The sequence below is a fragment of the Sceloporus occidentalis genome, unplaced genomic scaffold (genome assembly GCF_023333645.1).
Source record: "Sceloporus occidentalis isolate IW3139 unplaced genomic scaffold, rSceOcc1.0.p SCAF_94, whole genome shotgun sequence".
In the NCBI taxonomy this organism is placed as follows: Eukaryota; Metazoa; Chordata; class Lepidosauria; order Squamata; family Phrynosomatidae; genus Sceloporus; species Sceloporus occidentalis.
The window spans coordinates 3,997,315-4,014,866 of record NW_028317074.1 but is presented as its reverse complement, the minus strand read 5'-3'; the positions used below and the strand labels follow the sequence as shown (position 1 = coordinate 4,014,866).

General features: G+C 43.6%; 1 protein-coding gene across 1 annotated transcript in view; it reads right to left on the bottom strand.

Moving 5' to 3' along the window:
• Positions 1–278: 278 nt before the first annotated feature.
• Positions 279–17,552, bottom strand: part of LOC149284416 (ubinuclein-2-like) — a 38,092-nt gene continuing 20,818 nt past the window's right edge. Inside the window, exons 8-15 of the mRNA XM_089496812.1 lie at positions 6,633–6,762; positions 6,300–6,418; positions 5,142–5,255; positions 4,610–4,753; positions 4,134–4,184; positions 3,461–3,503; positions 2,124–3,246; positions 279–439 (exon numbers count right to left, since the gene is read on the bottom strand). Of these exons, the coding sequence (XP_089352938.1) occupies positions 279–439; positions 2,124–3,246; positions 3,461–3,503; positions 4,134–4,184; positions 4,610–4,753; positions 5,142–5,255; positions 6,300–6,418; positions 6,633–6,762 (1,885 nt within the window). The remainder of the gene's footprint in view (positions 440–2,123; positions 3,247–3,460; positions 3,504–4,133; positions 4,185–4,609; positions 4,754–5,141; positions 5,256–6,299; positions 6,419–6,632; positions 6,763–17,552) is intronic.

The following is a 17,552-nucleotide window of genomic DNA, read 5'->3' as shown; positions in this document are numbered from 1 at the left end:
TTTAACACACTATTACATGGCAGCGACAAATCTGCTTTAATTCAGCATTACAGAGTAGATGCTTAATGACAAAACGTTCTATATAGCACTTTGTATTGCTTTGGTTAAATAGCTTTTTATACTTCCCATAGATTACATACCTCACTTGCAATAAAAAGAATCATTAAAAAACCCATTAATAATAATTCTTACTTTGAGTGAGGTTGTGGTGGAAAGCAGTTGAGGTAGAACCCTGGGACGTAACCACGCTGGCCGTGTCACTCCCGAAGCCAAGCAACTCAAGTGGGAACTGGAACGGCATATTGACTGGGACCAGCCCGCCTAGCATTCCAAATGGGCCAAGTGAAGAAGTTGTCACATTTGGGTTTGTTGCGGACAGCTGTGATGTCATGAGGGTCAGCGGTGAAGTGCTGGCAAGAATAGAGGCTGTTCCAGTAGACTGCGTAAAATAATATATTAGTGTGCTTAAAAATTATTTACATATAAACAGAAATATTTATATGATGTTACATGTTCATTTATCTAGACGTGTATGATCCATACCTGGCTTAAGATATAAGATCTATTACATTTGCAACTTTAAACAGATGAGACATATCTATGTAGTTTTTTATAACTCATCAGTAGTCGGCAGTATAAAGTATTTTGGCCTTTAAAGTGCTGCCTTAAGACACAGTCTTCACACATGTTGCCTATTTTTAACCCCTTAAGGACTATATATATATATATATATATATATATATATATATATATATATATTAGATAGACAGATATTAAAAAAAAGCTCTCAAATGGGGTTTTTTTGGTTTTCTTTACACTCTAGCCATCTTTCACCTGTCATTTAACCACACAGAAAGAGACAGATTTTTTATTTATTTTTTTATGGAAAATGTACTCACCCTAGCTGTGATTGTGAGGCAGCGGTCATTGCCAAGGTCAATGTTTAAAGACATTGCTGTTGGCAGCATGCATGTCATTGGCTCCTCAGCAATTGCATGTATGAAAGTGCCTTCTATTAGCTGCTACTGATCTGCCTGGGACTCAGGCAGTCAGAAGCAGCCCTGCCACAAGATGTAGCAGCAATTAGCAGAGAGCATAATATGTTCTCCAGTTTAACTGTTATGTGGGGCATAATAATACATCATCAGTCCTTAAGGAGTTAATTTTGGCATGAGAGTCTGCATGGATTTCGTGTTTGCGTGTTACAACATACCAAGACTTTAATTAGTTTTTTTTTGTGATCATTTGAGGGCTCACCAAGTGATTTCAATAGCGTACAAGCTCATATTTTAATGCTGACAAGTAACCAATTACAGAATATTTTTAAGGTTTTTTTGCGTTAAACATATGATTTACAGGGGGTGGTGGTATTATAGCCCCCCCCCAACATGTTTTTGCCAGAGTTGACTATTACGGTACAGGCCAACTGCATTTTTTGCAATGTTGTATGAAACTTTGAAGGCCAAGGCATCTATCAAATGGTTTAAAACGGTTACCAATATTTGCAAGTAGTAACCATTCCCATGAATACATTACTTAATTTATTCTACAAACATTTGGCTGTGAAATACTTTTCCAGATAGAAGCAAAATAATATTTAAGAAATAACATGTACCCACGACACACACATGTTGAAAGAGCTATGCAAGCATATCCAGTGCCAGTGTCTGTAGCAAATACACAATAAGGTGTTGTCATTTAAGCAATGTTAACAACTGCTCTTAATTGACTCACCTGTACAGGGGGAACTCCAACTGGGGAACCTGAGGCAGATAGTCTATGATGAACTGGCGGTTTGCTAGCCCCCAAAGCGCCACTTGATGTACTTCCAGAAATATTAGTCCTACTTGTTGTAAAACTAGGGTTGGCCCTGGGTATGGTTACATTAATGGCAGAGTTAGTTGTTGCAATTATAATAGGTCCAGGGGTTGTAGGAGTCTGTGGCTTTGGAGAAGGGGTGGATGTTTTTGGAGACGGACTGGGTTGCCTGATATTAGGAGTATTTGTTTTAGGGGAAGATCCTGTGATCTTGGGGAGCACTGAAGGATTCTTTGTCCCCTGGGTGCCTCCAAACCCCCGGCCAGCAGACAACGGGCTAGCTGTAGGTGAGGGACGTCCAATACTTGAACTTGACAGCTTGTGAGTGGTATTACTCAGGGAGACAGAAGTAGATGAACTGGAAGAACTAAGAGTAGGGGAGGGCTTGGGGGATGGGGCCATGGTGTATGGGGATTTGAAGCCAGAACTTGAACCTTGTACACCAATATTTTTTGCTAAGAGGTTGCTGGAGGTAGAAGAGGCAACTGTTCGAGATACTGAAGTATGATGGCTGCTACTAGGTGAGGGTAAAGAGGGTGGCCGGTAAATTGTAAGTTTTTCAGGTGTCTTTACAATAGGTGACGTGGAAGAGATCTGGGGACTGCTGGTCAGTCGCACAACAGGGTTAGTATGAGATTTACTGATGGTTGCTTGTAATGGTGTTACATAAGTTTGCTGAAGGTTCTGGTGCTGATGGACCTTGGCAACATGTAACGAAGAAGCGTTTTGAACTTGTGAAGAAAGGGAGGTTACATGGGCTTGCGAAGAGGATACCAAATACACTGATGAGGAGGAGGAAGGGGTAGAAGATGATGAGGAAGCACAAGCTGCTTTGGTTTGTGTAGCTGAAGAAGCCTTGACCTTAGGAGGTGTAGACGAAGACACCTCAGCCTGAGATCTCTGGATTCCTTGCTGAAGCAGCTTTGTAGGTAGTGCCTCAAGTGACACTTTTGGGTTTTGTATTGAAGATCCTGCAATGAGCCCAGAGACCACTGTGGGAAGGGCTGGTGCCAGATCTTGGGCTTTCTTTGGTTGAGAGGCTGAATGGCCAGCAATAAGGCTGGACGTATGATGAGGAGGTTCGGTTTTTTTAGGACCCCCCAATGGCAATTTGCTCATGATTGAGGCAAGTTTTTCCTCTCTCAAGGCAGTCCTTGGCCTAGAGGTAGGAGTGTCTATGTTGCACATGGATGTTGGGGTATTTGCTCCATTATTAAGCACAGCAAGTGCCTCAGAAATAGAATCCAATGAAGGAGGTTTGAAAGAAAGATCTTCATCCAAAGAGTCATCTAGACATATAGTCTCTGAAGAGAACGTACAACTTGAGCTGGTTGGACCACCTATTGGTGTAACTGCATTCAAAGAAGGTGCACGGACTACTGTGGGGAGAGGAGTTGATGTCTTTTGTTCCTTTTTTGGACTAGACTCCTAAATGGGAACATGAAATGAAATTGTTAGTATAATAAACTCTAAATTATAGGAGGATAAAAAAACAAACAGAAAAACAAAAAAACTATATAACTGAACCTTGAACAATGACTGGTGAATTTAAATAATAAATCTCACATATAGATGAACATCTAGAAGATGTTTGTCTAGGAAGAAAAATGGGTGCATTAAATGTAAAATCTCAAAAACTTGCCTTGACTTTTGGCTTAGGGGCCAGAATAACTTTTTTCTTAGCTCTGTGGGTTGAAAAAGATGATCAAGTAAAATACAAGCAAACACACAGTAATACAGCTACAAGCAAGCGCTTACAAATTATGTAATGTTTCCTTTTCAAGCTACTGTTTACACACATAAACCCAAGGCAAATCTTCATTCATAAGAATTTAAGCAAGTCTCACCTGGGGTTGAAACAACTAATCGACTAAATCGATAATCAATAATGAAAATAATTATTGATTGCTTCATCTGGGTACAGTATGCGCAATTAGTCTAACTTACTTCAGACGGATGCTACTTTAGAGATCAGTGGAGAAGACGTGTCAGAGAGCAATGAGGTATTACCTCCCTCCCACCCTTCGGTCTGATCCGGTCTCCAGTCTCTCTCTCTTTTCCCCTCATTAGCTCCCCCCACCCTCTGATCTGCAAAGTAAATAAACCCTCCCCTACCTTTTGGCCTGATCTGGTCCCCAGTTCCCATCATTAACCTTCTAGGCCTCCTCAATAAATTATTTTAAACAAACAAAAACATGTTTTTTTCTTTTGTATTTCATTAATTGAATAAATAGTGGGCCAAATAATCAATTAGCCACAGTCTCACCCCATGTTTCCACCAAAGATTGCCCTATTTGATTAAAGTTTATACTCACGGAGCAGAGGTGAGATGATTGTGTACACTGCGGCTTTCCTTAAACAGCATCCTAATAAGAAAGATTCACAATTAAACCCTGCATTTAATGACACACTGCATTTTCTATCGATTCATCATATTTTCAGTTGCAATTGCTTACTAGTTCCTATTTCTAAATAGCATTTTACAAACAGAGTAATACCTCTGAGTAACACAAAGCAGCTGTTTTAGAATGACATTCCTGGTTCTACTCAGATACAACTACCTGGGTGAACAGAATTATTTTTGCTATTGAAACCAGCAAATAAGAGTTCAATCGGCATTTATTAAATATACTTTAAAAAATGAGCGCATTAACTAAAATACTGTTCTTGCAGCATTAGTCTTGACATGATTTCATCACTACTGCCCCATTCAATTATTCCAGAGTTAATACACACATATATAACAAACACACACTTTTTTCCTTTTTTGGTCCAGAATTAACATTCTTACCTTAACTGCATCCAGCCTTTGGGCCATAACGGTTTAATCTCTGTCTCCATAAACGCCTTTAAATAGTCTTCTGCTGACTGGGTTTTATTAGGTTCAAGTTCATAGCATCCCAGCTTTATTCTCACTAAGTTACAAAGCAAATTCCTACATAAAAAAAGCGCAGTTAACTGTAATTAGTATTTAAAAAATAAATAGTAAAAGGACTAAAAAAAGACTGTAAAAGGATGATGCTTATGCTATCCACCACATTTCAATGTATCACCAGGAAGTCTGAAGACTGAACTTTTGATCATCTATTCATTATAACATTATTATTTAAAAACTCACCATATTCACAGACACCACAATGTAAAATGTACAATTATGCACAAACAGAAAAAAAACAGATGTTCCACTAGAACTCCAAATCAAAATGAATTCCAATTGGGTGGGCTATGTTCATGTCACCCATCACTTCCCAACTGCTTTGCCATAATCATATACACTGAAAATGTGTTTCAATATTGTGATATCATATCACGCAAAAAGTTACCTTATACGATCATCCCAACAAAACTTCTTCCGTGGACCCATCACCCTTTTGCCAGGCTTCTCGTCATCCTCTTCCTCAGAAGGATTTTTATCACGATCCTCCTCTCCCTGGTGCCTAGAGTTGCATAGTAAATTCAGATTATTAAAATTGCCCACTTATACTGTTAAGGGGGCACTATTTCTTGCACTTACTGGCGGTCATACAACATGGGGCATAAAGCACCACTACGGAACTATATTAAAGATATAAAATTCCATTCTCGCAGGTTTTCTTAAATATACCTTAAAACGACCAGGTAAAATTAATACACCATGCTTTTTTGACTTCCTAAACTAAGGGGTCAGAGTTAGGCAAAACTAATCTAAATAATGATAAATCAACCAATCTGGTGATTTAATTTTCGTATAAAGATAATTAATATATCACAGGACCAAAGGGTAACCCCCCTAATAAGCAGGATAAAATTACCTTTTTTAAATCTAGCGGACTATTTCATTCATTTGTTGATTTATAACTTGCAACAAGCAAGGCTTTTGAAATCTTATTCTCGTTATTAGACAATAATGACATGATTAAAAAAAACTAATCAAATAAACTAGGCAGAATAGTAAATGCTACTTAGGGCAAGGTAGGATTACCTGCAAGTGATAGGTAGATGACACACATGAAAACAAAATATAAATTAATAGATATCCCAGTTAATTACCAAATACAATGTTGTATCGCCATTGATCATAGCATTAGAAGATAAAAACAGACTTTTCTCCATGTATAATTACAGGGACCAACTCCTGCCATGGCTAAAAAGTTCAGACTTCAGTTCATGGCTGCCCTCATGATTAGACAATGTGAATACAGTGAAACTACAAAACAAACTGTGTGATCAAACAGATTTGTCCAAGAACACAAGGAAGGTAACATGGGGGAAGGTGCTCCATCCAAGAACAGATTAATCTACCATCTATCTGTATCATTGGCAACATCAGAGAGACTGAAATAGAGCCACGAGACAAGGCCTGAATATATGAATACCATGACTTTCAAACAACAAAATGTAATGAGGTCACTCTTGTCCCAAATAATTTATGATGTCTGACCACTGAAATTTTTTTTTAAAGACAGGCGTGGGAGTGAGTGAATTATCAATCAAATACCTACTTGGCATTTTTGGCCTGGTTGCGTGCTTCACAGTCTACTTGGTATCTGTTTAATTGGTCAGGCATTACACTACTAATAGCCATTTTTAGTCTCTGCAAAGGCTCTCTCAATTGATCATCCTGTAACATAAGAATAAGTACATATGTAAAATATACCCAGTAACAGTAATTACATCTGTAAAGAACAGCTACTATAGATAATGGCAACTAGTTCATTAACATTGGTGAAAGGACTATTGACACTAAAACTATAAAAATATAGGATTTGTACTGAAAATGCTATATTTATCCCAGAAATAAAAATGTTTGCAGTGCAGGGTCACTTGCACCTTACCTGTATGTGAAGATGAAGTTTTTTTAGGCGCTTGACAAGTGTCTCCTTGTTGCAAGGAACAAAAGCCTCTATATAACCGTAAACAACATTTCTATTGCTTGGGCTCAGTGCCTGCAGCTGTAACTCAATGCTGTCAAATAAAAAAAACTATGATTCAAATTAATGAATTTCTGCACAATTACATACACCAGATCATACAAAAATACAGTACATTAAATATAGTTGTGTGCACCTAAGCTCAACATAAAATATCTTGATGGGGCATACATATCTTGCCCAGAACAAAAGGAACTAAAGATTACGTATACTGCATAAGACTTCAATTGTTCAAATAGGTGCCAACCACAGCCCCTTGAGTAAAATCTTCCCAGAACAGAGATTACGCACACACTTTCTTCTCATAAAACACACAAATTAACAAACACCCTTTAAGTAATGACTTCCTTCAAAGACCATGAAAATGTTATTGGATTCAACAGAGTAAAGTGTGGAAGCAACGACAAGAAGCAATGCAGAAATTGAGGGTAATACTAAAACAAAATCAACAGCCAAATGTACAGTTGTAGTCTATTCTTTAACCTGAAAGAAAAAAGCATTTCTGTAAACATTTTTCTGTAATATCTTTTTGTAAGAAAAACTAATGCACCCAAAGCTATAAAGTACAAAAATCAATGTCTAAAACCAAATAAAGGGCATGAAATATACAAAAATGCTCTAATCTGGCTACAATAAATTCCTTAATGAATACAGTATCATTGCACGGACTAACCTAACCGTATACCAATTTACTGTACCCAAAAATAATGCTATCCCAAATTAACTTCAAACAATATTATTCTAACTAATGCTCATTTCAAGGTTAGTACAAGCCTTCGAATATGCCACAAGCACCCTGCTCCAACACACGTCACTTTTGTGGCTTCGCTAGAGGGACCTGGAAACAGGAAGTTCTACTTACCGAGAGCTTCTTTTCCCTGTCAATCCCTGGTGACACTAAGGATAGACCCCTCCTCCGTACCCGATAGGGCAGGACTCAAAACTTTAAAAGGGCCCTCCCCTCCTACTAACACCAGTGAATACCAAAGACCACACAGGCAAAGCAATCTGATGCAACAAAATTTATTGAAAAGAAGGGAGGGAACAAAAACATGTCACCAGGGATTGACAGGGAAAAGAAGCTCTCGGTAAGTAGAACTTCCTGTTTCCCTGCCATCCCAGGTGACACTAAGGATAGATTTACCAAAGAAGAAGGGTGGGCAAACTAAGGAGACAAAACAGCCTCAAGGACCTTCCGACCGAAAAGAGAGTCCTCCTGAGCCATCTGGTCGAGACGGTAATGCTGCACAAAGGCGTGGAGAGTCCGCCAAGTAGCCGCCTTGCAGATCTGGTCGGGCGAAAGACAACATCTTTCAGCCCAGGAAGTGGAGACTGCCCTAGTAGAGTGGGCACGGATCCCCACAGGAGCAGGTTGGCCGGCTGCAGAATATGCCAAGTTGATGGATGCAACAATCCACTTAGCGATGGAAGACTTGGAGATACTGATGCCCCTGTTGGGCCCTGAAGAGGTCACGAATAAACGAGAGGACTTACGCAGGGGTAGAGTCCGTTCCAAATAGATGGTGAGGCATCTCTTCAGATCCAGAGTGTGAAGAACTTCTTCTTCAGCCGAGCCAGGAGCAGGAAAAAAGGTAGGCAACACGATCCCCTGGTTCTTGTAGAAAGCCGACTGAACCTTGGGTGCGAACTCTGGCGGCAGAGAGAGAACCACCTTATCCGGGAAAAAACGGAGAAACGGTTCCTTCATAGACAAAGCCTGGAGCTCACAAATCCGACGAGCGGACGTAATCGCTACTAAGAAGGTCGTCTTCAGCGATAATAGATACAGAGAAACCGACTGAAGAGGCTCAAAAGGAGGTAGCGTGAGTCTTCGAAGGACAAGATTCAGGTCCCACGGAACCATCCTGGTGACCGAACGAGGACGTATCCTGACGATGGCCTTGGCAAAACGTCTGATCACAGGCAGAGATATAAGCTCGAACCCGAGGAGAGCACTGATGGCAGAAATCTGCACCCGGATCGTAGAAGGCTGAAGTCCACAGTCGAATCCTTCCTGGAGGAAATCCAGAACAGAGGCAGAGGATCAGGAAGTTGGCAAAATCCCCTTGGAAGAACACCAACTGTGAAATCTCTTCCAGATCTTAATGTATCGCAGAGAGGTAACCTTCTTTCTACTCTGCAGAAGAGTCTCAGCCACATGACAAGAAAAACCTTGAGCTCTCAGCAGTCCGCGTTCAATCTCCAGGCCGTCAGGTGGAACACGGCAGGGTTTGGGTGTAGGAATGGACCCTGATGTAGAAGGTCTTTCCAAGCTGGGTGCTTCAGAGGGGGAGAGAGACCTAGAGTGATCAAGTCGGAATACCAGACTCGCTTCGGCAAGTCTGGTGCTATCAGGATCACGGAGGCATGGTCCTTCTTGATCTTCTGTAGGACCCTGGAGATTAGGGCAAACGGAGGGAAAACGTATGCGAGACGGAAATTCCATTCCTGTGAGAAGGCATCTATTGCCAAGGGATGATCCTGAGGCCTGAGGGAAAAGAAGACCGGAATCTGAGCATTGTCTCTGGATGCCATCAGGTCGATCTCGGGCAAGCCCCACCGTTGGACGATTAGATTGAAGGCTATCGGATGCAGAGCCCACTCGCCGCTTAGCACAGGAGTTCTGCTCAGGAAATCTGCTTGAGAATTCAAAGTTCCTCTGAGGTGAATGGCGGACAGAGTCATGTGATGGGACTCTGCCCAAAAGGAAATCCTGAGCGATATACGGAGAAGCCGAGGACTTCTTGTGCCCCCTTGTCTGTTGACATAGGCTACCACTGCTTGATTGTCGGAACGAAGCAAAATGTCCTTGCCGGCGAGCAGATGCTCCCAGTGATGCAGAGCTTTTTCTACTGCAAGTAACTCCAGACAGTTCGAGGGAAGAAGTTTCGTAGCTGGAGACCAGAGATCCTGCACAAACAGGTCTTGATACGTAGCTCCCCATCCCTTGACGCTGGCGTCGGTGGTGAGAAGTACCTTGGAGACAAGAGACCATCTTCTCCCTGCGGCAAGGACGTTCTGTTGGAGCCACCAGGAGAGGGAAGCTCTGACCTGCGGAGGAAGACAGACACGCCTGTCCAGAGCCAATGGGTTGTCTTCCAGATGGTTGAGGACAAATCCCTGAAGTATTCTCATGTGGGCCAGAGCCCAGGGCACTGCATAATTTGCAGAGACCATCTTGCCCAGCAGGGACATACATAACCGTAAGGAGCTGCGGTGCGCAGAGCGAATCCTGCGTACTAGGAATCGAATCCCCTCTATTCTGGCAGTCGGAAGGAAAGCTTTCCCGGAGCAGGAATCCAGACGAAGACCCAGGAACACTAGATGTTGAGAGGGAACGGTGCAGGATTTGTCCCAGTTCAGAATCCAGCCGAGATCTTGTAATGTGTTGACCACCGTGGAAAGATGAACTCGAAGAATCTGCGCCGACCGGGCATGGATAAGCCAATCGTCCAGATAAGGAATGACTGAGATTCCCTGGACACGGAGATGGGCCGCCACGACTGCCAAAAGTTTTGTTAAGACTCTTGGTGCTGCCGACAATCTGAATAGAAGGGCTTGAAACTGGAAATGCTGGACAGTTGAACCCCGAGGAATCGCCACTCTCAGGAAACGATGAGACGGATGGATGGGAACGTGGAAATATGCATCCTTTAGGTCTAATGAAGCCATGAAGTCGTTGAGGCATAAGGTGTCGAGGGTGGATCTTACGGTTTCCATCCTGAACCTGATGAACTGGAGGTGACTGTTCAAAAAACGGAAGTCTATGATTAAGCGAAGACCACCCGGTCTTTTGGGGACCAGAAAAACCAGAGAATAAACCCCTTGGCCCAATTCTGGCCAGGGGACAGGAACCAGGACTCTCAGGTCTGACAACTGCTGAATGGTGGATAACAGGACCGACCGCCTTGCCTGGTCTGGAGGAAGGTGGGAGATCAAAAAACGGTCTGAAGGTCTGGTCCGGAATTGAAGTTGATAGCCGTGCGATACAATGGCTCTCACCCAGGGGTCTCGGGTGAGTGAGAACCAACTGTCGGTGAAAAAACGGAGCCTTCCTCCCACCGGAATGGAGGAGGCGTCATGCAGCGTTCTTGGGGTCTTGAAACACTTTGGGGAAGGCGATCCTGTCAAATCTCCCCCTTCCACGAGGGAATCTGCCTCGAAAGTTTTGTTCTCTAGACGAGGGGTTGAATCTAGAACTATGGCCTCTAGATTGTCCCAGGAAAAAAGGCCGAAAGGACTGCCGTCTTTTCGAAGGAGGCTTTCGTTGAGGCATCCAATGCTTGTCCCCTGTGGTCTTCTCCAAAAGGGACTCCAGCTCTTCCCCAAATAAAGTCTTGCCCTTAAAAGGGATATTAAGAAGCTTGTTGTTAGAGGAATTATCCGCCGCCCAGGCCTTAAGCCACAAGGCTCTTCTAGCTGCCACCGAAAGCGCCGAAGCTCTGGCCGTCATTCTGATGTTTTCAATTGAGGCATCACAGAGAAAATCCACGGCCAATCTCACGGCAGCAACATTCTTGAGGATAGTCTCCCGGGAGGTTTTGGCAGCAATATCCTCCTCGATCTGGGAGAGCCAAATCTTGACAGCTCTGGAAACTGAGGCAGAAGCAATTCCAGGTTTAAAGGTCACAGCTGAAGCCTCGAAAGATTTCTTAACTGCAGCTTCGGCTTTCTTTTCCATATGGTCAGAAAAATGAGAGCCATCCTCAAGCGGCAGAGTAGTCTTCCTGGAGACCTTCATAACAGCAGTATCCACCAGCGGGGTAGCACAAAAATCAGCAAAGTTCTCATCAAAGGGAAACATGCGTTTAACCCGTCTGGACAGGTTAACCCTCCTTTCCGGGTGGTTCCATTCCTGCTTGATAATGTCAGAAAGCGCAGGATGAACAGGAAACGAGGCAGACTGCTTGGAGAAGTTGGCACCAAAGAAAGAGTCATTTTTCTGGGTGGAGGCCTCCTCCAAATGCATAGCTGACCTAAAGTCTCAATTTCCTCCACCGGGAACAAAAAAGAACTTTCCTCCCGGATCTCTCCTTCCTCTGAGGAACCTTCCTCTACCTCAGGATAATCAAACTCAGAGTCTGAGAACAAAGGCTGACGCCCCAGGAGAGCAGGGTCTTGTACCGCGGGAAGGTGATGATAGGCAGGAACAGGAACCGTCTGACGGAAGGCAGAGAAGGTAGACTGCATCTCCTCTTTAAGCCAGACCAAAAATTCCCTACCCCCAGACGGCTCAGAATCCGCTACAGATCTCAGGCAAGCGGAGCAGAGTTTCTTCCTTGAATCCTGCAAAGCCTTGTGACACCCGGAGCATTGGGCATGTTTAGACTTCATAACAGCTTTCTTAGGCTTGTCCTCAACAGAGGGCGGCTCAGAATTATCAGGGGCCGACATGATGAAAGATGCAACAGCACCTGACCAAAAGAAAACAGCAGGAACACACACAGCATCCAAATCACTTACCTTCTATATATACAGTGAAAAGGAGCTGAAATTAGGCTGGAATCTGGAACAGTAGAGAGTTTGGCGCCAAAATTTTAAATTCTGACCAAAACGAGGCTTGGAACGCACAACCAGAAGTGCAGAAGCCCGAACCGGAAGACATCAGACGCCATATTGGCCGAAGCCAGTAAGCCGCAACAGCGGCATCTGGCCGCTGAATAGCCAGACCGGCAGGCGTCCCCGGCTATAGGAGGTGCCGGCAACCCGCCGGCATCTCCGTAAACACGGCCGGTGGAGCTACCGCGCTAACCGCCAGGACGGCGGCCACGATCACCGCCGGTGGCGGTGCAGCCGAACACCGCCGGGACGCCGGTGCCACCGCGGCCCGATTACCGCCGGGACAAGCGTTGGGCGACGCAGCACCAGCCATCAGGCTGAGGTGCAAGGTATCCCCCAGGAAACGGCTCAACCTAGAGCCTAGAAAAATAATAAAAGGTAAACGAGTCCCCTACCTGGTAGGGCAGGAAAAAAACACTGGTGTTAGTAGGAGGGGAGGGCCCTTTTAAAGTTTTGAGTCCTGCCCTATCAGGTACGGAGGAGGAGTCTATCCTTAGTGTCACCTGGGATGGCAGGGAAACATACTACCCATTTTCTTAGTTTTTAAAGTCTCTGGAAGCCACTCCTTGGTGCATCCAACTAGGGCTGCAACAACTAATCGATAAAATCGATAATAATAGATAATGAAATTCGTTGCCAACGAATTTCATTATCGATTAGTTGAATCGATTATTATCGATTATAAAATGAGGGTTTTTTCAGAGCAAACGCTCTGAAAAATACCCCTCATTATATAATCCGTTTAGTCTGACTCACAGCAGCAGCAGCTCCTACTTACCAGTCCCTCCCTGTAATCACTGTGACAACTGGCCCCGCCCCCTTCCTTCTCCCAGAAGGCCAGAACCACATGGCTGTGACACTCATCTAACTGTAAGTATAAAATTAATATTTGGGCTGCTGAAAGTTAGGGGAGGTGGGGGTTAATTTAGGGGCAGTTATGGTTAATGGGGTGTTTAGGGTTAATTTAGGGGCAGCTATGGTTAATGGGGTGTTTAGGGTTAATTTAGGGTAGTTGTTTTAAAGGGGTATTTAGAGTTAATTTAGGAGCAGCTATGGTTAATGGGGTGTTTAGGGTTAATTTAATGATGAGGACTGAGGGTTAATTTGATTAATTTAATAAAGTTAACTTAAGGTGCAGTTAGAGATAAAGGGGGGGCAAACTAAGGGGAATCTAAATCCTGGGGGCAGTGAAGATTAACCCAGTACTTATTTAAAAAAGTATGGTGTCAGTGTGATGCGAACAGGTCTGTGACTCTATGAGGGGACAATGAGATATCTGGGGGGTATAAGGCATATCAGGGGAGGACGGAGTGACATATCTGGGGGTATAAGGCATATACATTAAATAAGGCATATGTGGGGAGGGCAGTGTGGCATGTCTGGGGAGGACGGAGTGGTGTATCAGGGTGTATAAGGCATATCTGGGGCCACAGTGGCATATCTGGGGGTAGACTGGAGTGGCATATGTGGGGAGGGCAGCGTGGCATGTCTGGGAGGCAGTGTGGCATGTCTGGGGAGGATGGAGTGGTGTATTAGGGGGTATAAGGCGTATCAGGCACAGTGGCATATGTGGGGGTGGAGTGGCATATGTGGGAGGCAGCGTGGAGTGGCATATGTGGGAGGCAGCGTGGAGTGGTATATGTGGGAGGCAGCGTGGAATGGTATATGTGGGGGGCAGCGTGGAGTGGTATATGTGGGAGGCAGCGTGGAGTGGTATATGTGGGAGGCAGCGTGGAGTGGTATATGTGGGAGGCAGCGGGGAGTGGCATATGTGGGAGGCAGCGTGGAATGGCATATGTGGGAGGCAGCGTGGAATGGCATATGTGGGAGGCAGTGTGGAGTGGTATATGTGGGGGGCAGCGTGGAGTGGTATATGTGGGGGGCAGCGTGGAGTGGTATATGTGGGAGGCAGCGTGGAGTGGCATATGTGGGGGGCAGCGTGGGGTGGTATATGTGGGAGACAGCGTGGAGTGGCATATGTGGGGGGCAGCGTGGAGTGGCATATGTGGGGGGCAGCGTGGAGTGGTATGTGTGGGAGGCAGCGTGGCAAGCCTGGGCTCAAATGTGCATAAATTGGGGGGGGCTGGTTGGGAAATAAAGACAAGAAATGTATTTTATCAAAGTTTTTTTTTATTCTGCTGTTTGTATTTAACATCATTTGTTTATTAAATTATTTTAAATAAATGAAAAATTATCGGCCAACTAATCGATTATGAAAATAATCGTTAGTTGCAGCCCTACATCCAACTATATTCCAATAAGAGGTAACTGGTTTTACAGATGTTGCTAACATTTGAAATAGCTGGTGTAAATATAGTTATCTACTGTTGCAATCAAAATTATTCAGCCCCTATTGCAAATCAGGTTAATTGTCACAATGTACAGACTTTGTTTGCAATACAAATCAAACAAAAGCAATTGAAATAGCTCAACACAACGAGTGTCTCAAGTGGGCTCCCCAAAACACAACTAATGTCTTCTCCAGTCTCAAAATTATTCAGAGTTCATCAGCTTTCACAAACGAGGAACCGGATACAAAAAGATAGCGAAAGACAATGTATGTTCCAAGAGACACTGTTGGAAGGTGCATAGCAAATGCAGAAAATTTGAAACAACTCCAAGACGTATACCACTACTGACCCCCCCAAAAACAAGAAAAGTTGGCTCCAATGTGCTTAAAATCATATAAATAAGCCACAGGACTTTTGGGATTCTGTTCTGAGGAGAAATGAAACAAACCTGGAACTTTGTGACTTAATGGATCAGCGGTATGTCTTGAGTAAAAATAATGAAGTATATGCTGAAAAGAACACTGCTTACAGTTAAGCATGGTGGTGGCTTGGGGCTGCGTTGCATCCTCCGGAGCTGGAAACCTGCAGCATGCAGAAGGTAAGATGGAAGTATCAGGAAATCCTAGCATAAAACGTCATGCCGTCTTGTGAGGAAGCTGAAGCTTGGGTGTCATTGGACCTTCCAACAGTACAATGATCCCAAACATACCTCAAATTCTACCAAGGCTTGCTTGCAAAAGTAGTCCTGGAAGATTCTACACTGGCCAGTCACCTGACTTGAACCCCATAGAAAATCAGGTGGGATTTGAAGATAGTTGTAGCATGCAAACCCAAGAGTATTACTTCTCATAAATGAATGGGCTAAGATTCTTCTCTGCTGGAAGCTGGTGTCTGGCTATGCATCCAGTTTGGAGCAAGTCAGAAAAACAAAAGGGTGCTCTGCTAAGTGCTAAAGATGCTTGCCACGAAGGGGTTGAATAATTTTGAGACTAGAGAAGTCACTAAGTTTGATTTGTCCATTGCAAACAGTTAAAAGTCTGTAAATTTTGACAAAAAACTAATTTGCAATGGAGGTTAAATAATTTTGATTGCAAATGTACAGTCATGGCCAAAAGTTGTGAGAATGACAGTATTGGTCTTCACAAAGTTTGCTGATTCCGTGTTCTTAGATATTTGTGTCAGATGTTACTATGGTATTGTGAAGTATAATTACAAGCATTCCATAAGTGTCAAAGGCTTTTTATTGACAATTACATTAAATTTATGCAGAGTCAGTATATGCTGTGTTGACCCCTCTTTTGCAATCCATCCTGACATGCTGTCAATTAACATCTGGGCGACACCCTGACTGATGGCAGCCCATTCTTGCATAAGGAATGCTTGACGTTTGAAGTTCTCAATGGGATTAAGGTCTGGGGAGTTTCCTGGCCATGGACCCAAAATCTTGATGTTTTGCTCCCCGAGCCACTTGGTTATCACTTTTGCCTCATGGCTGGAAAGGGCATTGTTCGTCAAACTGTTGGATGGTTGGAAGAAGTTGCTCTTGAAGGATGTGTTGGCATCATTCTTTATTCATGGCTGTGTTCTTAGGAAAAATTGTGAGCGAGCCTGTTCCCTTGGCTGAGAAGCAACCCCACACATGGGGTCACTGATAGTAATGCTCACCTTGTCTTCCCCGGATAAGCTTTTTTCCGGATGCCCCAATCAGAAAGGGGATCCATCAGAGGAAATTACTTTACCCCAACATCAGCACAAGCACCGTGGGTCAGGAGCTTCATGAAATGGGTCTCCATGGCCGAACAGCTGCACAAAAGCCAAAGAGATTGTGCAACGGCAAGCGCTGGCTGGAGTGGTGTAAAACACACTGCCGCTAGACTAGGGTTGACGAATCGCACTTCACTTCCTGAAGGCCTGATGGAGGAATCTGGGATTGGCAGATGCCAGGAGAACTCTACATTAGGCACTATGCAGTACCATAGGTAACGTTTGGTGGAAGAGGGATATAAGGTCAGGGTTTCAGAAAGGTCTCGTTAGTTGCAGTGAAGGGTAATGTTAATGCTACAGCATACAAATACATTTTAGACAAATGTATGTTTCTAACTTTGTGGCACCAGTTTGGGAAACACCCTTTCTTGTTCCAGCATACCTTTGCATTTGCAAAAGTTAATGCCTATTCAGGTTTTCTACCAGGTAATGGTTGCTATGTCCTGAACAGAAGAAGATACTCCATGCTTCAGATACTTTTGTTTAGCAAAAGTTATTTTTATTTGGGCAACATATGAAGCCTTAAGTACATAAAACATTACATTTTTGTGTACTATTTTATAAAAAGTGCCAAAATGCCGTTTTATTAGGTACACCTTGTTAGTACCCGGGTTGGACTCGCTTTTGCCTTCATTCTTCGTGGCACAGTTTCTACAAGGTGCTGGAAACATTCATCAGAGATCTTGGTCTATACAGACATGATGGTACCATGCAGTTGTTGCAGATTGTCAGCGGCACATGATGCAAATCTCCCGTTCCACCACATCACATAGGTGCTCTATTGGATTATGATCTGGTGACTGTGACCATTGGAGTACAGTGAACTCATTGTCATGTTCAAGAAACCAGTTTGAGATGATGTGAGCCTTTTGACATCCTTCTGGAAGTAGCCATCAGAAGATGTGGTAATAAAGGGATGTCAGCAACAATACTCAGGTAGGCTGTTGTGTTTAAACAATGCTCAATTGGTACTTAGGGGCCCAAAGTGTGCCAAGAAAATGTCCCCCACACCATTACCCCACCACCAGCAGCCTGAACTGTTGATACAAGGCAGGATGGATCCATGCTTTCATGTTGTTTACGCCAAGGTCTGACCCTGCAATACGAATGTCGTATTTTGTCTCATTTTGATGCGCCTGTGCGAATTCTAGCCTCAGATTCCTCTTCTTAGCTGACAGGAAAATCCCAGTAGATCAGCAGTTTGGCACCA